General features: G+C 34.5%; 1 protein-coding gene across 3 annotated transcripts in view; it reads left to right on the top strand.

Annotated features, from left to right (window-relative positions):
- Window positions 1–21608, top strand: part of LOC126818803 (limbic system-associated membrane protein) — an 82261-nt gene that overhangs the window by 40624 nt on the left and 20029 nt on the right. For all 3 annotated transcript variants that reach the window (XM_050546376.2, XM_050546378.2, XM_050546377.2), the window contains 2 exons: window positions 5669–5775; window positions 18117–18321. In XM_050546376.2, the coding sequence (XP_050402333.1) occupies window positions 5669–5775; window positions 18117–18321 (312 nt within the window). The remainder of the gene's footprint in view (window positions 1–5668; window positions 5776–18116; window positions 18322–21608) is intronic.

Below are 21608 nucleotides of genomic sequence, written 5' to 3'. Positions count from 1 at the left end.
TAGGGAATTTTAGCTGGAGAGTAATGTGAACAATTAAATTGATTGATTATGGATGATGGCCGATGGGTCAAAATCTTCGATACTTTCATCAGTTATGGGGAAATTTTGCTTCATTTCAGTTCTAATGACTTCCCCTACATGGATGCCTGCACATGATTACAACATACTCATGATGCCTTCTCCCTTGCTCATGATTGGTTATTTGTGACGTGGTCCAATATTTGATGGTGTCTGAAGAATACTGTAATATTGTTAGCCTATCTCGTATTTGATTAGAGAACTTTGTGATCTGCAGTAGTTTATCATCTTTTAATGAGATTTTGATGCCTTCCTCACCATTCTGTTGACATATTCAAATCAATCCAGTTTTTCTTTTTGTTTTCAAATGGTAAACTATAGTATTGTCTGATCCGTTCAAAAGTCTAGAGATCTGAGATTAATCAGAAGTAAATGTTTTCTGAAAATTAATTTTGTGGTTTCAATAATATAAACAAATTACATTATATGGGTATCAATAGTTGACTGTCTGTTATAAATGTGAAGCAATGTTATGTGTCTGTGTCAAAGCACACTTTTGAAATCGAAAATCAGCTCAAAACCAATCATCTACAGAATTACAAGAATACTGGGACCTCTGATGCACTTGCCTATGCACAGCTAGCTCATGTTGGATCATTTTTAGCCTTTCGTTGAATCTTCTGACCTGTATAAACATTTTACATGAAGAAATTCAGTACTCAGGAAGCAAATCCAGGGCACTTTAAAAGGAATCTAATTTCAAAAATGCTCTTCAATTTTGCATTTGATATGCCAAAAACAATGGTAATGCAGCTTTTTAAATATTGAGCTTAACATAAAATGGGATTGAAATTGTTATGGCTTTATGATATTTTACAGTTTTTTGAAGAAATTATCATAGTTAACAGTTATCTTTCCTCAAGTATACAATGACGACCTTCTAAAAGTAATATTAATATGTACATAAATAAAATTGTACACATTAAACATACATTATGCAAGAGCCAAATCTGCCTATTGCAGGTCTTTCTTTAGACCTGAAATGTTATACAGTAAACTTTGCATTAGTTGGATCTAAGTGGACTGACCAATTTTATCCGAGTTAAGCGAAGACCTAAATTCAATCCTAGCTCGATTAGAAATAAACTGCAAGAGCCGGATAATAATTGATTCAAATGCACATTTCAAGCTTTTGTTTGTATGTGCGAGTAGATAACTTCCGTTTTTGTTGCTATCTTTGTATAATGTCCTGAATTCTATCAATGCGTTGCGTCAAATGGGCTGATTTGATTCAAAATGATGGAAGAAAGTATTTTGGGGCTCTGTGCATGGAATACCTAACCGCGTTTCAGACCATTGGGACAAAACTGACAGTGAAATTCTGAACATTCTGCTGATCTGACTTAAGCAAAGGAAAAAAGCTGGAATTATATCAAATGGACCAAACATTTTGATCCGAGCTGAGCAAAGATCTGACTTAGGAAATCCTACTTACGCGCAGAAATTTAATAAGAAAAACGTGCAGGATCAAAGGGTCCAAACGATTTTATCCGAGTTGAGTGAAGATCCGACTTCCACGAATCCGACTTATGCGAGGTTTACCGTATAAATTATTAATTAGATATTAATGAACTTAGCAAGACCATAATCAACTCTCGATATCATTGTATGGCTCCAGTATTTAGTAGATTTGAATATGTTTTGTGGTTGATGAAATAACCGTAAAAATGGATAATTAAGACTTTGTTTATTATCGTAACAACGGTAGTAATGACAATCGAGGCAGGGCCATAATTTGGTTTTATCACTACATGTATTATCTAGGCTCAGTGTGAAGTAATTTGACTTAATGAATTGTTGTCCCCCGCCTTTCGAAGAAAGCAGGGGACTATTAAAATGGGTTCGTCTGTCTGTCTGTCTGTCTGTCTGTCTGTCTGTCTGTCTGTCTGTCTGTCTGTCTGTCTGTCTGTCTGTCTGTCTGTCTGTCTGTCTGTCTGTCTGTCTGTCCGTCCGTCCGTCCGTCCGTCCGTCCGTCCGTCCGTCCGTCCGTCTGTCCGTCACACTTTTTGGGACACAATAACTCTCTTCCTAATTGAGCTAGAATGTTCAAACTTGGTGTATGTGTTGATTAGGTCAATGCCTTGATGGAGTTCGAAGATGAGCATTTTCCGCTTAGGGTAAGCAGAGATAAGCAATTTGATTGGTTGATGCTTTGGGACACGATAACTTTTAATTGAGCTAGAATGTTCAAACTTGGTGTATGTGTTTATTAGGTCAATGCCTTGTTCTAATTACGTGAGAGTGATGAAACTTGGTGTATAGTTTCATTACATCAATACCTTGACTAAGTTCGATAATGAACATTTTCTGCTCAGAGTAAGCAGAGCGATAAGCAATTTGATTGGCCGAGACGTTGGAACACAATACTCTCCTTCTAATTGAGCTTGAATGTTCAAACTTGGTGTAGGTGTTTATTAGGTCAGTGCCTTGATGTAGTGTGAGGATGAGCATTTTCTGCTTAGGGTAAGCAGAGATAAGCAAATTGATTGGTTGATGCTTTGGGACATGATAACTTTAGTTCTAATTAAGTGAGAGTGATGAAACTTGGTGTATAGTTTCATTACATCAATACCTTGACTAAGTTCGATGATGAGAATTTTCTGTTAGGCTATGGAGCAATAAGCATTTTGATTGGTAAAGACTTTGGAACATAACAACTCTTCTTCTAATTGAGGTAGATGTTCGTCTTGACTTAGTTCAATGATTAACATATCAAGCTAAAGCTATAAGCAGAGATAAGCAATTTCCTTGGTCGATGCTTTGGGACAAGATAACTTTGATTCTATCTGATAGAGAGTGATGAAACTTAGTGTATAGTTTATAATCAGTTTGATTGCTTGATACTTTTGAAAAAAATAGATGTGCGATTAATTAATTAATATGTGTCATCTATTTATTTGGGGATTTCGGCGGGGGACATCAGCCTCACTGTTGGCTTGTTGATTCATTATTTATGCACATTATTTTACTAAGAGAAAGAGGAATTTAAACCAAAGAAATAATTCTAGACAATTCTTTATCAAACTCCTCTGAGGAAGTCTGAAATATATAACCTGGTTAACCACAGACATCAGTCCAATCATTTATTTAGTTGTTTTAAACATCCATTATAATACCCTTACCGGTAATTCCCATATTACACCACTGTAGTTTCCAACTGACAAGAGCAGACAGTGTGTTTAACTTTTATTGGACATTTTACTCGTTTGTTTTTTTGTTTCAATGGATGACCTTACAAATAGCAGTATAGTTAAAGTAGTATTTTGATAAACTAAATTATTTGGGTGCAGGCTGATAACCTGGCTGTTTCGTACATAGTTCATTCGTACCTCAAATTGATTTGTACCGTTTCCTATATTGTTGAAATCAGTTGAAAGAAATTGAATATGCCGAACCAGAATTAGAATATGCACGAGATTTGTACCTCAAATTGATTAGTTCCTTTTCCTAAATCCAACGGCTGCGCTAAATTTATAAAAATGGCTGCCGAACGAGAATTAGAATACATACATGATTTGTACCTCAAATTGATTCATACCTTTTCCTATATGTTGTTGAAATAAATTGAAAGAAATTAAAATAAATCTATATGTTGTTGAAGGAAATTGAAATAATAAACGATTTGTGAGTTGTGATTATTGATGATAATTGATTGGTGATTTTATAAATTCAATTTCTTTTAACTGATTTCAACAACATAGGAAAAGGTACGAATCAATTTGAGGTACGAAGTGAAGTATGAAACGGCTCATGTGAGGTACGATTGAACTAAGTACGAAACAGCCAGGTTACGAAACAGCTGACATCCAATTATTTGGTGTTCTCTTATATAAATGTGCCTATTTGGGTACCATTACAAGGCCAAGTACATTAGTTGTTTGGTAAACAAATAAGAAAAACTTGACCTGTGATGCAGCATGGACAGGTTTCAATTATAACCTTTAAATGGCATCACTTCCTGTACCAATGAAATTGTTTAACAGATATCCATACAAGAAAGACATAAGTTTTAAAAACAATGGACAGCAAATACCACAGATCCAGTCATATTAACATCTGAGAACCTCAAAAGGTGAACCATTCTAAATTTGATATTTATTGGCGAAGGATGAGGTTAGAAACCATTCTGTGACATCTGCTTGATTGTACATGTATATTGCAATTCTATTTGTCAAATGAAGGTAAAAAATACTATTCTTAAAGAGTAACTAATAACACTCATTTGAAAATAAAAAGTATGTTTTAAAAGTTAAAAATACTGTTTTTGGCAATATTATTTCACTTTTGGTAACAATGGAAAGTTCTGATTGATTGTATGTAATGACAATCTGTATTAGGTATCAAATTCTGAAAAGTTTATTTAATTGAAATGTGGTCTTTATTGACGTCACCCTTGTCAGTCCATGAGCCATAATTGCTTGAAGACGCTCCAGATGCAAAAGTTAAAATCTGATTGCCTTTACATTTATACACAGTGTTTATGTTCATCAGACGAAGAAGCAGATTAACTCTGCAGTTACAATATGTCCCTTGTTGATCTTGTGAACACTTGGGAGGCTAAATGTATCCAATGTATTCCTACATTCTGTGCACAATTATAAATGCTTTCAAAAAATATATAAAATACATTAACATAAACAGAATTAGCCCTTGGCACCACAAAACCTATGAAATTGATATTTGACAAATTGCAGTGACTGTAAACCCTAATAAACCATCAAAGAAGGGAATTCCAATTGGGTGTGATACCTTCTGGAATGGTTGACTAAGTTACCCACACATGCACATCCTACTCGATCAATAAAAGTCGAAAGGTTTTTGTTTACAGAACAAGTGCTCCAGGTTTTCGTTTACAGAACAAGTGCTCCAGGTTTTCGTTTACAGAATAAGTACTCCTGTCAGTTGTATTTTGTAGTGTTAACTGCGTGTGCACTATGTAGAAACATCACACCCCCAAATGCATCTGGAATTAGTCATGGGGTATCAAATGATTACCTAAAGTCAAATAAATTTTTAATGAATTTAAAAATTAAAATGAACTAAACACTACCAACGGAGCCAATGAAATGGACAGTTTCAGGTGCCTTTAAAGGACTTGCATTTAACTCACCATGTATAAAATATTGAAGTGTTTATTATTTTGTTCAAAATTCTGATTGAAAAGACTCCTCACAGTGCAATCTAGTTTTTTAGATTTCTTGAATAATGTTCTTTGCAGTAATGCTATCCTCTCTAGGGACGGTGTATTGGAAATGAACTTCATGTTGTGCCATTGATTAATATTCCAGAAAAACTTTTGCTGACTAATTAAGTGTGCTTAGGCCCATTTTTTAGCGTGTGTTTTTCATGTAATGATACATATATACAATAAGTAATGTGTGAATTTCAGACCAACAAAACAAGTAGTATTTAATATCTGGAAAACTTGGATTAGAAACTGAATTTTCTTTCTGTCATCAGATATAGAAAATTTGTATTTGTTAATGTTTGCAAACTGTGGTTAAAACAGAATGTGAAATGAAGTGGGTGAATTTCACACAGAAACTGGATATGTATATCTGTTTGACAACATTACTATTATTTGTTTCAGTGTTTGGATTAGAACCAAGATTTAATGTGGTAACTCGTAATGTGACGATAATTAGCGGCCAGACAGCAGTCCTTCCATGTTCCGTTGATTTCCTTGGAGAATACAAGGTTGGTGAATTTTAAAAGTCAAAGATTGCAAATTAGTCACAATAATGGGAGCATCTGTCAATTTTAGTTACAAAACTTTTTTTTCAATTTGATGTACATGACAAGCATATAAGAAATGAGAAGATTTTAATTAAATACTTCTGCAGACAGAATTAGTGTAGATGTATACTGTTCTTTTTTTATATGCCCACATCACATTTTCATGTGGACATAATGTCACTGCCCCTGTCCATCATGGATTATGGCCCCAGATTGTATGTAGCTTGTGGACACTCTAGAGGTCACAATTTTTATCTGATTTTAAAATGTATGTTTATAACCCAAAGATCTTGGTTCCTTTCATTATTGGCACATATATCGGACTAAGTTCCTGGATTATCGTCCCTGATTGTACGAAAAATCACATATTTAGATTAGGGATCCTCTAGAGGTCACAATTTTCTTTTTTATACGTCCACATTCACAATGTGAACATATTATGCCGTCGCCCTCATCTGTGTATGTGCCTGTGGGTCATCTACGGGGTTCAATTCTTAATGGATTGTCTTGAAACTTTGTATACTTATTCCTTATACCATAAAGATGATCCCTATTGTTTTTGGTGCATGCGCAACTCCCAGGGGCAGAGCCACGCCCATTTTTTGTATTTGTTTGTTTGTCATATACAGGATGCAAAACGAATCATCTTGAAATTTTGCATACTTATATCCTAAGGATCACCCCTATTGTTTTTGGTGCATACCCAACCCCCAGGGGCAGATCCACGCTCACTTTCTCTTTGTGAGTCTGTGTGTCGCCTACAGGTGGAAATTCTTAATGGATCGTCTTGGTGCATGTCCCGACTCCTAGGGGCAGAGCAGCATCCAATTTTTGTGTTTATTTTATACTGGCCGTAATTCTGAATGGATCATCTTCAATCTTGGCATATGCATTCCTTATAGCCTAAGGGCGGCAACTATTGATTTTGGTGCATGTCCCGACCCCAGGGGCAGAGCCACGCCCATTTTGTTGTGTTTAGTGTCTGAAGGCCACAATACTGAATGGATTATCTTGGAACTTAGTATACTTATTCCTTATACCCCAGCAACTATTGATTATGGTACATGGCCTACCCCCCTTGGGCGGTGCCACACCCACTTTGTTAATATTTTGTCTGTAAATAATCTACAGGTTGCCATTAACATATTTGGATCCAATTCATTATGGTCCATCATAGAGTTGTACCTATATATATTGGTCCATGTCCAACCCCCAGGGGCAGAGCCACGCCCAATTTTGCATTTTTTGTCTACAGGCTGGAATTCTAAATCTGAATGGATCATCTTGGAACTTGGCATATTTATTTATACTAGAAGAATGCCCGGCTTCGCTCGGGGGTCGTAACCCCGAAACCGGAAGTGGTAGACTAACGCCACCTGGCCTATGTTACTCCCCGGTCCGAGCTACCCCTATACCCCAATTTTCAGACTCGGGGCAGACCTAGTGTAGCCGCAAACCCCGAACAGACAGACAAATGACAGTCACAAATATTAGTATAGATACCGTAAGAATAGCTACTATTGGTGCATGTCCCGTCTGTAAATTTGGCGAAAAAAACCCAACGCCTAGCCTTCATTATTTTAAAAAGTACCATATATTGCAGTGATAGCGATGCTCTCGTTATTTTAAAACCATTCAAGTATATCACCATTACGCGTCCTGTATCTGACTGAAATTACCCGAAAAAAAAGGTAACTGTAAACAAATAGTGTAAAAGTATGTAATACCATGGTTATAGACCGTCGAATCTAGATGTTACAATTTTTATACGCCCACATTTTCATGTGGACATATATTGCCGTCGCCCTGTCCGTCCACAATTGTTTGTGTACACTCTACAGGTCACAATTCTTATTCGATTTTGACGAAACTTGAAATATGGGTTTATCTCTAAAAGATCTTGGCTGCTTTCGATATTGGCATGTATTGGATCGAAACTTCATGGATTATGGCCCCTGTTTGTATGAAAAATCACATTTTTAGCTTAAGGAATGGTCACAATTTTTATTTGATTTTAAAAACCGTTCACACCATAATTATGGTTGAGTTTGAAATTCGTGAAAATCAGGCCGAGACTGTCTGACAAAATGACTGCTCCTCTTTACGAAAATAGTATAATAAGCATGTAGTAACATGGTTGTGGAACCTCAAGAGGTCACAATTTTTATCCGATTTTAACAAAACTTAAAAATATGTTTATATCCCAATATTGTGTCCTTTTTCGATATTGGCTCATGTGGGGTCGTAACATCCTGGATTATGGCCCCTGATTGTATGAAAAATCGCTGTTTTAGCTTGTTCTCTGTCCATTTCTTGCAAAATGTGGGCACATCTTACATGGCAACCGCTTGTTTTACATCCTTAGAATATCTACTGGGACAAAATAACAGATAAAAGTGAGCAATTCTCTGTATCAAAATAAATATGTGTCCTAATTGTAATGTTTTGTCACTTTTATTTTGGTAATCCCTGTTTTTATTGATGATTATCAATAGGATAATGTAAGGGACAATTGATGTTCCATGTAGTATAAAAAAATTATAAAAATATATACAAATGTTAATGAAAAATAACCTTAATCAGGCTTCCATAAATTATATAACATTACATGCTTACAAGTACATTTACATACATAAACATTTTTCTTTCATTCCATCATTCATTCTTCGTGTTCCTTACCTGTTTTTCAGAGATCTTCATCGAGAAACAAGAAAATATAAACTAAAATATTTTAAGAATATAACCGTTTCATTGGCTGTTAGCCAATATATTTGAATTATGCTATGATTTGCACTTGAATTTGAATAAACGATTTGTGAAAACTTAATGAACATGGTAAAATAGTTGTTGGTGTATGGCCACATGTAGGTGTTTGTAGCTGTAGTTGTACTAAAAATGTTGTATCAATTAATTCATAAACCCACAGATGTTCTGGTATTAGATTAAATTATGAAATTCCCTGAACTAGAAACTAGCAGCAACGTATTTACTACAGATAGAAATGATGGCACCTGTGGGAATTATAATGAAAGAAAATGTATCTTTTGATGAATCTTGTGCTTAACTCCTATCTTTGTTTTTAACTGATGATCAATGTGCAACTTTTTGTACCCACGGAACTCCAATTAGATTTAATCTTTTTAAAGAGATTTAGAAAAAAGCAAAAACAAGACATGATATTCATGTTACATTTAACGCAAATAAAATTTTCCAATTCTGTTAATAGAGAATAGAGAATGAAATTAATTAATTGCATTATTACATTTTAATAGAAATGTAGTTGAAAAAAACCAAGTAGAACCTACATATATGGTATATAGTGTTGTTAGCGGCCATAGTCTAGCCAGTAGAGAAAGCTTAAAATATTTTAGTTTACATTTTCTGAAAAACATAACTGCCTGCAGGAACTTTATTTGACCCTAAAATAATGAAGTAAGTCTGAATGGAATTTTAGATATTTGAGGGTGGATTTAGCCAGTTGGACATCAAGCTTAGTTTTGAATTTTTACTGTTATCCCAAAAAATTGGAAATCAGAAATGCCCGAAAGAAATGTAAAATTGACAGTCAATTGAAATCACATATGTATATATATTTATATTTTACTTTAAGGCCCCAACATTCGAGAATGAAGGTTGAATAGAGTTGAAGACCATACAAGATCAAAAATACTTTTATTAAAAAACAGTTTATTCTAAAATTATTCAGCTTGTTCATTTCTAAATTAATGGTGGCTATTTAGTGTCTACATTGCTTTCTATTGATTTTACTCTATCATTTTATGTAGAAGTCAGCCCTTTCTTATAATTATAATTAACAACAGTTTTTACATTAAAATAGTACATATTATTTTGTGTTTTAAAATATTTATATTTGTAGTTTCATCTTTGTAAATACTCATGACAATTAGTGTATAAATTAAGATAATTGGCTATATATCTGGAAGAAACAAAATATTCAAGCCCCATTTTATTACTATAATTTTTGTTAGCAACAGTACCTTTTTTTATTATAAAAACTATTGTGCATATTTGTACCAAAAAAAAACCCAACCGTCAGAGGGACGTGTGTGAATTTGATTAGTTGGTTCATCCTATTGATGACAAGAGAGTATAGATAGACACTTTAATACCCATTAGAATTATGTCTTGTCATCTCTTTCAATTATAGCTATTTCTTGAAGGTAGTGTAAATCTCACGGGACACTCTCTGCTCCATAATCATGAATTCATTGTCGGTAAACGTTTCGAGAGAAGCATGATAATACTGCTAGTTGTCGTTAACTCTCAAATAAAATCATCGAACATACATGCCTAGCTTTCCAATATTTACTCAGTAAATCCAATTAGATGAATTATACTCCTTTAAGCCCTGATTGTTTGTAAATTCTTCAGACGTTACCATTTGCCGTACATAATGGCTTCTTACAAACATATAAGTTACAGCCCTACATTGATTTTCTCATTTCTAGTGGCAACATGGTGCTTATGTGTAACCAATTTCTTCCTAATGCTTGACTATCATAATTAGCTCTGATTCATGAGTTTTTGAGAGGTGTAATAGTTAAGTACCCAACACCGGATAAGCGATAATACCCAGCTTTTTACCCAAACTAACAATTTACACTAAAATCTTCATTCATATTCTCAGTTTGATTACTTAAAAAGTTTCACGAGGTATCATTACGACTTCCGCAAACTTGCAGAAGGAGCCTTTCAGTGAAATTCCATTCCTTCCAATGTTGACACCTTCTTAAACTCCAGCTGTTCTTCTGCATTACAAATTTATATTAGTGGAAAATTGATTGGTTTTAACTTGAATTATCTGGCCATTTGCATTTCAGTTTTATTTGAGATTTATTCCATTGATTTGCTGGCATTATGGCTGGTCACTATGTGTTAATATAGAAAATGCAGATGATTTGATTGCTGTGATAGAGTCTGCATCTGTTAATAAATGATGTCAGACTACTGCTTATAAATGATTAACACATTGAGTTTGGTACTGGATTTTTAAAATAAAATTAATAGATAAATAAATCAGATAATACATATTAAATAGTTCCCAGTAACTCTAGAGGCTAAAGTTATCATCATGTTGACATGGATATGAGACGAAGAAGCATACTGATTTTCAGCTTTTTCCGATTATTACTTCCGGAGTTATGGCTCCATGATTACTTTGAAAAATCTTGTGGACACCCTAGAGGCTAAAGCAACCCTTGTGGAGTGCATGGACAACTAACTGTGGGCATCGGTACTCTATTTATGTTCTGGTACAATAAACTATGTTTAAAACAACTGCTGTGGGCATATGTTTCGTTACCTGGCAACCAACCTATCTTTTGCCTACTTGTAGCATATTAATTGCTACACTTTGAAAAGAATACCAGGTCAAAATTCTACCGGTTATTATAAAATGATGTAGTAACATATATGGATGGTGTGTGGAAAAATTAGTGAGGAATAAGAATGTTTTATACTAGTGGTTTGCGAATATGTAAAGAAATGTGATTTAAAGTCTCACCAACACAATATTTTGGTCATTTTGAGACTAATATATGTTAATTCTCATTTCTATAGTTACATGTGCAATGTAAGGAGAATACCAATTGCCAAGGCTTCCTTTATGTGCATGCCAATGTATACATGAGTAGACCACAGTTTTTTGTTCAATCTGAACAACTAAGTTTCCTTGTCTGCCCTGCAGTTGCCAGAACTGAGCTTGAATAATCCTGAAGGTTCTTCTCGACCCACACCAGGATTTGTACCCAGGACAGTCTAATCGAGAGGCTAGTGCCCTTCCACATTCTCCTTGGGAATATGGTATATTCTGAAAAATGTTGATTGGCAGGGTGAAACAAAGGGAAAGGGTTGGCAAGTCCTAGATTGAATTGTTTTTGTACAGCATAGCACATACAGTCAAGACCCTTTCACTCCTCACCCAATCAAACTTAACTGCCCACCCAATAAACAAAACAAAAGGACCCTCCTCACCAAAAAAAAAAATCCCCAACATACTCATAAATCCCTTTGAAACAAAACAAATCAATAGAAAGGACTTTCATTGCTGCTGGTGTGAGTTATTTGTTTAGAGTTATAACAAGAACTGATTAATTATTAACTGTCAGTTCGTATTAGTTATTTGTGATGAGTGTAAAAACTTGTAAGGATTGTAATCTGGTGTCCTCATATGTTATCTCTATGACAATAAGATTAAGTAATTGTTACAGTTTGTGTCAGTTGCTAATGAATTTTATCACATGTACAGCTAGTAAAAAAGACAGTGGGTCCCAGAAGATATGATGTATGAATAATTCCTATAGGACACTTAATGTCACTTATTATATCTATGAAACAAGAAAAGGAAAGGACTAGCATTGAATATCTCGTCAGCACAATGCTTCTTAATTTTGAGATTTAACATAATTGTTATTCTTGTTTCTATGGCCACGTGCAATGCTAGGAAGGAGAATTTTGTCTGAACAACAACATATTTCTGTCTACTCATTATTGAATTCCAACTGCCATGGATTCTATTATCTGCTCGTTGACCATGATTTGACATAATGGGAACTAAAATTGATTTCACCTTCCTCTATTGCAAAAAATGAATCTATCAAATTAAAATTATTTTTTGAGAATTGGTTCTAGAGTTATTGCCCTTGATTATGTTGTAGAATCTGGTCAATTCTCTAATGATATTTGAATTCAACAATCTTCATGGACTGCTTGGATAGGTTTATTCTAATAATAAACAGTTGGACTTGTTTCAAAGCACTCGAGCAGAGAGATAAATAATAAAAATGAACAGGGTATGAAAAACAGTAAAGAAAGATAGGTTTAGTGTCATACGACTGATAAACTGTTGGGGTATCAATAGTGCTGACCATATATACTATTCAAAAAAAGTAGGGGATATTTGATTTAAGGGGCATAATACTAAAATATGCAAATGACTACGAAAAAAGTCACTATAGAACCTAACAGAAGAAACATTTCCAGTTACATGTGACGCCCAAACGCACCAATAGCTACCGCATGGAATGCAGGTGATGCTTGGGATCATCATGGGGGTCCAACCCAAGATTTGCACGACTCTGACTTTGAATGTTACAGTCATTGTGGCATTGAATTCCAGGGTGGAAACATCAGTTTAATTGTTTTAGTGACCAGAAAACAAATTTTGATATGCGTCGGCTTACCCAAAATGAAAGGTTACGTGCCCTTGGCATGCTACAGATCGGCACAACACAGGCGATTGTGGCGCGGACGATGAATGTTTCTCAGTCTGTCATAAGCAGGCTATGGTCCAGATACCGTGATACACAATCTGTACAGGACAGACCACGCTCAGGTCGACCAAGGGCGACAACTCAAGCCCAGGATCGATTTATCCGTACCTTGGCCTTGAGAAATCGTGTCATCACAGGAAATCAGATCAGCGCTCGTCTTCAAACAGACACTGGTGTGAGAGTGAGTGGCCAGACGATTCGGAATCGACTGCATAGGGGTCACCTTCGCGCCCGACGTCCTCGTGTGATCCCTTGTTTGAGAGATCATCACATTCAGGCAAGACGTCGTTGGTGTAGGGATCGTCAACACTGGGATAATCGACGCTGGAGCAATGTGATGTTTTCAGATGAGTCAAGGTTCACTGTTGATTTTTTGGACAGACGTAGGAGGGTGTGGCGTCGTCGAAACGAGCGCTTCCAAGACGTTAACGTCATCAGACATGATCGATTTGGGGGTGGTTCTGTTATGGTGTGGGGAGGCATCACTGTTGCTGGAAGAACGGCTTTACATGTTGTTGCAGGGCGTGTTACAGGCCAATACTACCGGGACAACATCTTGGCAGTCCATATTGTGCCGTTCGCACGACGTCATGGCCGCCGTTTCATCTTCCAGGATGACAACGCAAGATGTCACAGGGCCAGGATCGTTACAGGTTACCTCCAACAACAGAACATCACCACATTACCTTGGCCAGCACTGAGTCCCGACCTCTCCCCCATCGAGCATGTCTGGGACATGCTTGGACAGAGGTTACGTCAACGTCAACAACGTCCTGCCAATGTCCAAGAACTTGCTGCTGCGTTGCAACAGGAATGGGACAATCTGGACCAAAATGACCTTAGACGTCTCATTAGGAGTATGCCACGTCGGATCAATGCTTGTTTGGCAAACAGAGGAGGATTTACCCGTTACTGACTTGGTTGTGATGCTGTGGTAACTTTGCTGTTTGACCCCGGGTATCATTTTACCCTTATAATGGTCAGTCTGTGCCTTACTTAGTCTAACGATCATTTGGAATAAATCGATGAATGTGAACTTCATTTCATTTTGTCATTTGTTTCTTCGTCAGTTTCATTAGGTGACTTTAATAACACTTAAAAATCAAATATCCCCTACTTTTTTTGAATAGTATATATAAGTAATTAATTTTATATCGCTCACATGGAACTGAGGCAAACCACCTATGGTACCAAATCAACAGCTACAACAGGTTCAATATAAGATAAGATAATAATATATGTAACATGTAATTTTTGAATTGATAATTAATAAATGCTGTGCTAATCCATTAACTCCTATTTGTGTGTAAGTATGAAATGGATTTGATATGTTACTTAGCTTGGACTTGGTAAATTAGTATTGTGACTATAGTAGGGATGTTTATCCATCCCACTCTAATGTCTTAATATGATTGGTTTAAACAAAATGGTTAACCCTAAATGGGCATTACATTCAGATCAACCAGTTGATGTACTGACAACTCAGCGCCAAGCAAATCAGAAAAAAAGAGAATAGGCAAGTTGTTATGGCTAATAAAGATGCTTTATCTTATCATAATAGGAATCTAACATCCTTTTTGTTGGAATGTTTTCTTTAGTGTGACTATGTTGCCTGCGCACAGAATTTCAAACATTTGTCGTCTGCAAACAGCCTATTTATTAAACCTATTCTCCATGATGGAGCATTGATAAATAAACTATTAGTATGCACAGATAACATCAAAGTTCAGACATTTTGGAATTATCTATTTACTTTAGTGATTGAATCTGTTCATACATCACTGTAACTACTGCTCCATGGAGACTCCATGGACTAGACTTAAAAATACTCTTAAATCTTCCAACAAAATCCATTTTTGAATTCTCAATATACAATCAAATAGATGATGTAGAAAAATAGGATTCAATTTCTAATGAAACTCGGTTAACAGTAGAACATTGTATTCCTTGAGGCAAACCTGGGTCATATTTGAAATTTGATATGTATATCAGTACAATCCATTTCTTGTAATAAAATATAACATTATTTTATATTCAAAGATGGTGACAAAAAGAAGGATCTGGATTACACAAAATATTATGCATAATAAGATTTATTTTTTAAGACTACCTCACAATTAATCTATTTGGTTCTTGATCAACCCACCTCTGTAGAGTAATTGTAATCGTAATGGAAATATACAAGAGCATCAAAAATAGATGTTGAACCAATAACCATTCACATATTACACAAGATCAAAGTAGAACAACAACCAGCACGACTCAGTTTAAGATATAGATCTAAATTCTTTCAAAAGTAACATCAAACAAATAAAGAAATAAATAAATCAATCATTAAATGAAGAATATGTGTGGAAATTATCGCCAATGCAAAGGATGAACATAAAAATTGATTGTTGCTTTATTAATTATATTCATGTAATTACTGGCAATTGCTTTGTAGATAAGTTGGCAAGAGAACAATTTGGTTTTATGGCGGTCCTATTTGCCTGCCCTTCTGAGAATTTTGCCATAATTCAAGATTCTGTGGTTTTTTCCTATTGATTTATTAGCCATTTAAAGTCATGTGTATGAGTTTCTCATTTTGTAGCCCAGTGATCTGAATCATGACTACTTGATGCACAATTCTAATCTGTCCAAGTTGATATGTTTGCGGTAATATGTACCCTACCATGGGACTCATGTCAATACCAGTGGGTATCCTATGAAATTGTTGGCACCGTAAGAGACAAATTGCTTTAATTACTTCATTGTTCCTCAATTTATGTGCCATCAATATGATGGTGGGTAGGAATGTAACATTGGAATTCCCCCGAGCTGTCACCAGTCTTTTCTGAACAGGTCTGAATATTGATAAATGTGACCTAATGACAGAGACAAGCTTATTAATATCTCTACGCTGTTGTTAAATTTTATTAATTTATTGTAGAAGTTATAAATGATATTTAATCAATTTATTATTATATTATTATAGCAGTTGTAAATTATATATATTTTTTTAAATTGACTATTACAATTAGAAGTTATAAATTATTTTTAAAGGAGAAGTCCCGGATTTCTGTGGGTCTCTCAAAAAAGGGTTTTTGCCTGAAAGGTTCACCTCAAAATATTGAGTTGCTTGGAAATGATTCCCGCAACAGTTTTTAGTTACGTAACTTTTTTAAAGCACTTCTATTTTTCATTGAGTGAGCTGATAGGTATAACTATTTGATAGCACATGTAGTTCTAAACTTTGTCAGTTATAAAGTTGATAGCACATGTAGTTCTAAACTTTAAAGTAGCAACAATCTTGCTGGAAAACAAAAATATGAAAACCAGAATTTGTCACTGATATATAAGATATGGTTTGTCATCCATGTCATCAGATCATGATACCTATGTACAATGGTTTAAGAAAATGTAAGTGTCCTTGTGACCATTATTATATAATATTAACTTTATATTCAACATTATGACAAGAGTATTTCTAAGGAAATGATGAACAGTAATTCAATTTTAGTATCTGACTATTCAGTAAATATGTGAAAACTGTTAAGAGTAGTGTTCTGGCTTGAACCCTTCCCCAGGGGTTTGTAATTGACTTGTGATCTAAGTTAATTGGAATGGTTGCTGAATTCTAATTATTTTGCAAGTTTGTAATTTATCAAATTAGGTCTTCCTCAGTTTTGGTTTCTTTAGGATGTGAAAAATATGGTCAAGTTGAACTTTTGCTTTGCTTGTATTAGTCATACTTTATTACATCATGAAAATAATGAACATTATACATCAGGAAATTATTTTCATATTTTACAGTTTATTATATTTTTATGATCTGAACAAATCTTTGGATACTTATTGACATATGTGATATAAAATATTGATTAATATCCAGTTCATTACATACCGGTAGTAAAATTACACAATCTCGAGACCTTGCAAAAACGATGCACGCTTCATTTCACCTTGGGTACTGTACATAGCCATTTTTCTTTAGAGATACACTGCTTGTAGATATGTTAATTTGGCCTTAACAGTATTTATTATGTAAAAGTTATGGTGCAGACAAAATTTCATGTAGCATCTCATATGTATTCATGGTGTTGATGAAGGTAGATCATTTTAGCTGGTTTTCCCCCTGTGGCAGGAGTTGCAAAATTTGGTAACCGTGAGATACTTCACTATTTTCAATTCTGCCACCCACTTTTGAAAGTAAATATTTGCGGGGTAATGGGGACTGAATTTACGTGGATCATAGGGTTATTAGATATACTTACTAGGACCAATTCACATGCCGAAATTGCTTCAGAGAGTGGTTTGCTATATGAATAAGGATAAAAAATCTACAAATACCATGTTGTTATGAGTTGTACTTTTGTCATTGACCACTTTTAGAATTAGCTTTGTCTGCAGGACATATTGCAGTGTAAAACACATCTTTAATATCTTGCAAAATAAGTTCTAAAAATTATTTCAATTTCATTTAGCAAATTTTTGGGTTCCATTTCTGTTTGTGATAGACCATATTTAGATGGTTCCCATCATACAAAGAGAGAGAAATTGGTTTAAAGCCCACTCAACACTAACTAGGTCATTTTGGGACCAACACATGGTTCAATTTTATTTCAATAATTTGCATATGCGTAGGGGTCTTTAGCAGTGAGAGGAAACCAGAGGACTAGGACAAAACCCATGAGGTTGGACAGGCGACCCTACTCCTTGTCACGTGCAATTGGGGAATCTAAACCATGCCACTTGACTCAATGACAGACCTTCTGATTCAACGCTCACATCATACAAGGAGTTATAGTAAAATGGGTAATCAGAAACAGGAATGTTTCAGGGAGACTGTTTCTGGACAGCTTCTTTGTCTATGAAATAGTGAAAGTGGATATAAATAAAGCTATTTTCCACACAGAATTGGCTATTCTTGAAAAATTGCTCCAACATTGCAGATTAGAATACAGAAGAACACGACAGCAGTTTATTTTGTATAATAGATTAACATGCCTGTTTTCTCTTTTGCTTTAACAGGTTGTCTGGTTAAACCACAGATCAAAAGTACTTACGCTTGAAGATCGGAGAATTATTACAGATGAAAGAATCAGTATTGAACGTCCGTATGTCAAGGAATGGAATTTATATATACGACAGGTTAAACCATCGGACCAAGGCATTTATACATGTCAGATAAATACAGACCCCGTCCAAGTTCGACCTGTCTGGCTACAAGTACAAGGTAATGTGTATTTAATCTTTATACACTCCATGTATCAAAGAAAGAAATAATACATGTAAGGAAAGGCAAAAGATAAATGCCATCAAGTTTTGAATAGGCGGTTGCATAAAGAAATAGAGGAGGTAAATGTTTTGAATAATTACAATTGATAGGGTAGTAATTTAAAAGTGAAATCACAGATATATACTCTTCAAGATTTCAAAGAAATATCAATGTCCAGTTATCAGCTGGAGTTAAAGACAAGTCTTTTGACTAGCAATCACCTTGTGTCTGGAGAAACCTATTACTCAGACAAGTCATCAGTGACATCTTCCTGCTATACCATGGTATCGTTAGTCAGGTCACTCCATATAAACAATTTTAAGTGAGTACTCTAAAAGCGTTACCTAACCAGTAGAAATTGCTTTGACAATCAGTTCCAAACAGCTCAATATCTTGATCAGAAATTTTCAGACAAGATAAATAGGATAATTTTCAACATTTTACAGTTTCCTTTGCATATTTAAACAAACTTTTTTTTTCGGAGACCAAGTGAAAACTGGGACTGCTCCTGAAAAATAATAATGAGTCAGATTAATAGAGATTCTAACATATGAAGCATCCTTACATGCAATCCTCTTACTTTGTCCACTGTATTCATGTTCAAGTGCCATTTTTGGGGTGCCAACAAATTTAAGAAATTGAGGTTTCAAATGCAGCATTTGAGGAATGTTCAGGGTTTGTAGGATACAGTAAGCTATAATAAAGATGACTATAATAATATGGTATATGGTTATTTCATGCAAAGATGGACATGAATTGCTTTATGAATTAAAGGACAATATTGTTGTCAGTCATTATCAATTATGTGATAGAACTGGTTAAACACATTCCAAATATGATTTTAGCACAGAGATCATTGCTACAATAGATGTGTAATGAAGATTTCAAGAAACGGAAGTGGCGAAAGCAAAAGGAAAACTCGAGTTACCTTCTATATAACTGACTGAAGTGACAAGTGATAACAGATATAGTACACGGGCAAATTTCTGCTCACGAATAATTCCTTTGAAGACCAAAAGTTGTTATATGAGACTGGGAGGATATCTGACAATTCAAAAAAACTAATTGACTGTCACTAGATAAGAAAAAATGAAAAAAAATAGAATATGTCCGTGCATTACCATCTTTTTTATTAAGTGTAGGATGAATAAAAACAAGGGAAAGTACAGACTATTTCTATTTTCCTTTAATAACAATATTGCTGCCCATAATGGGGCAACAAGCTGAATTGTTTTCAAATATTTCAAAAGTTAAAAATTATATGAATTATTTTTAGAGATTTCAAAAGTTAAAAATTATATGCGGTTATAATATGATTAGTTACATCATACAAAACCCTACATAAAGAATGGGATGGTCATGTGTGGAAAAGTTAGCAAAATTATGATTTTCTCAGATCCATAAAGGTGGCAACGTCAAGTTAATAGAAACATATGCGAACTTCAAATAGACATAATTTAAGTTAGAATTGATTGATTTGAATAATTCTTGGACTGATATTTAGGCACTATGCATTTTAGTATTAATAACATCTTTTAATTTGCACCTTCTCTCCCACCCCAAAACACCTGTGGAACCACCCCTGTATTTTGATGGTAATAAAGATATTTATGTTCATATTAAACAGTTACCAGTATCTGTATAAAAATTGCAGAAAGAGACTGAAATATATTATGTCGGCTTCATCGAGAAAAATCATATAATTCTGAAAATGAATTACAAGAAAATCATAAGTGAAAAATTAAACTGTATGATTAATGTTCTTTCTCTAACCCTCCATTATAAAAAGATAGAAATAAATGGAGCAGAATGGAGGAAGATTTCTTCGATGTTATTCTGTTTATGGATTCTTTTATTGCCTGAAATGGTTAATCACAGTGCACGATAGGCGAGAGGGAGAAATTTGTTCTAACTATTACAAGAAATGGCCATCCAGGGATGAAAATAATTACCCCTCCCTATCTCATCATAGGGCAATAAGTTAGAATATCAATATAGAAAGATTTAAGACCAATGTCAACATTGAATGAAAATTAGCATTCGTCAATTGGACGCCAGCTTGACGTCCAGAAAACTGGGCATTGACAGAGTAATCAGATAGGATGGGCTTAAGACTATCAAAATATAAATTGGTTTACACACAAAACTTTCTTAGATCAATAGAATCATCTTTTCTATTTACCCTAATTCACATTCAATGAACTTTGTGGAACTCATTTTTATACCAAGCGCTTTGAATTGTAGCTACACCAACTCACACTTATTTGAAGTTAAACATGGTGCAGTACATAGTCGGTCAACTATCAAAAGAACCAGCAATTGACTTTTGCTGAAACTTGTCCATTTTTATTTTCGCTCTCTGGCAGCCTTTGGTATTGTATAAAACAAGACTCCCTGTCCAATAATTTATAGGCACAAACTAACCTAATCTCTCATTTATATCTTATGAGGAGGGGAAATTGCTTTGACCTCATAAAGGATGACTTGTTGATTTCCTGATAGTTTACATTTCTAATAATCTTTGCTTGATGTGATTTTAAAAAGATGAGTTCGCTTTGTGTGTTTTTCTGGTTAAATCTTTACATGTTTACGATTGGTAATAAGTCACATTTAGTGGATTGTTTAAAATGGTGGAGATACATTGTTTTTATACAAAAGAAAAGCCACAAAATGTTTTTAGGACAAAAAGTTTAGTCATATCAACTCATAACCAAATCATGTGAAAAACTGGTGATTATTCAGTAAATATTGATGCTGCTTAAATTCCAATCTTAGCGTGACAAATTTCACATATGAAACAATGAAAAGCTTTTAGAAAACATGCCACCAAAGTAATGACTGCCTATTCCATTTTACGCTGAGTTAAAATATTAGCTAACACCCTAGAGGCCAACTAGTGCATGTATGATGTTCAAGTGATAATAAGTTTTCAAAGATCTAGTAATAGATGGAGATTGTAATTGAAAAACCAAATATTGAAAATCATCCATCATATTTGCTCGAAGAAATAGCCTATTTTTGGCCGTGAAATTGGATCATTTATGAATAAAATTATAGTTATAATTTACAATTTCGAAGATTTGTTAGCAGTGTGACCAAATTGATGATTATAGGATCTTATAGTTTGCACAAATCTATACTTAGTAATTACTTTCATTTTTTTAAAAAAATAAATGCCAACATTAATATAGAATTTTTTTGTACTGATATTAGTGATATTAATATATGGTCAGCTGAGGTAGCCA

Source organism: Patella vulgata, chromosome 4, assembly GCF_932274485.2.
Source record: "Patella vulgata chromosome 4, xgPatVulg1.2, whole genome shotgun sequence".
NCBI lineage: Eukaryota > Metazoa > Mollusca > Gastropoda > Patellidae > Patella > Patella vulgata.
Note: the sequence above shows the minus strand (reverse complement) of the source record. Positions and strands in the feature narration are given on the sequence as shown.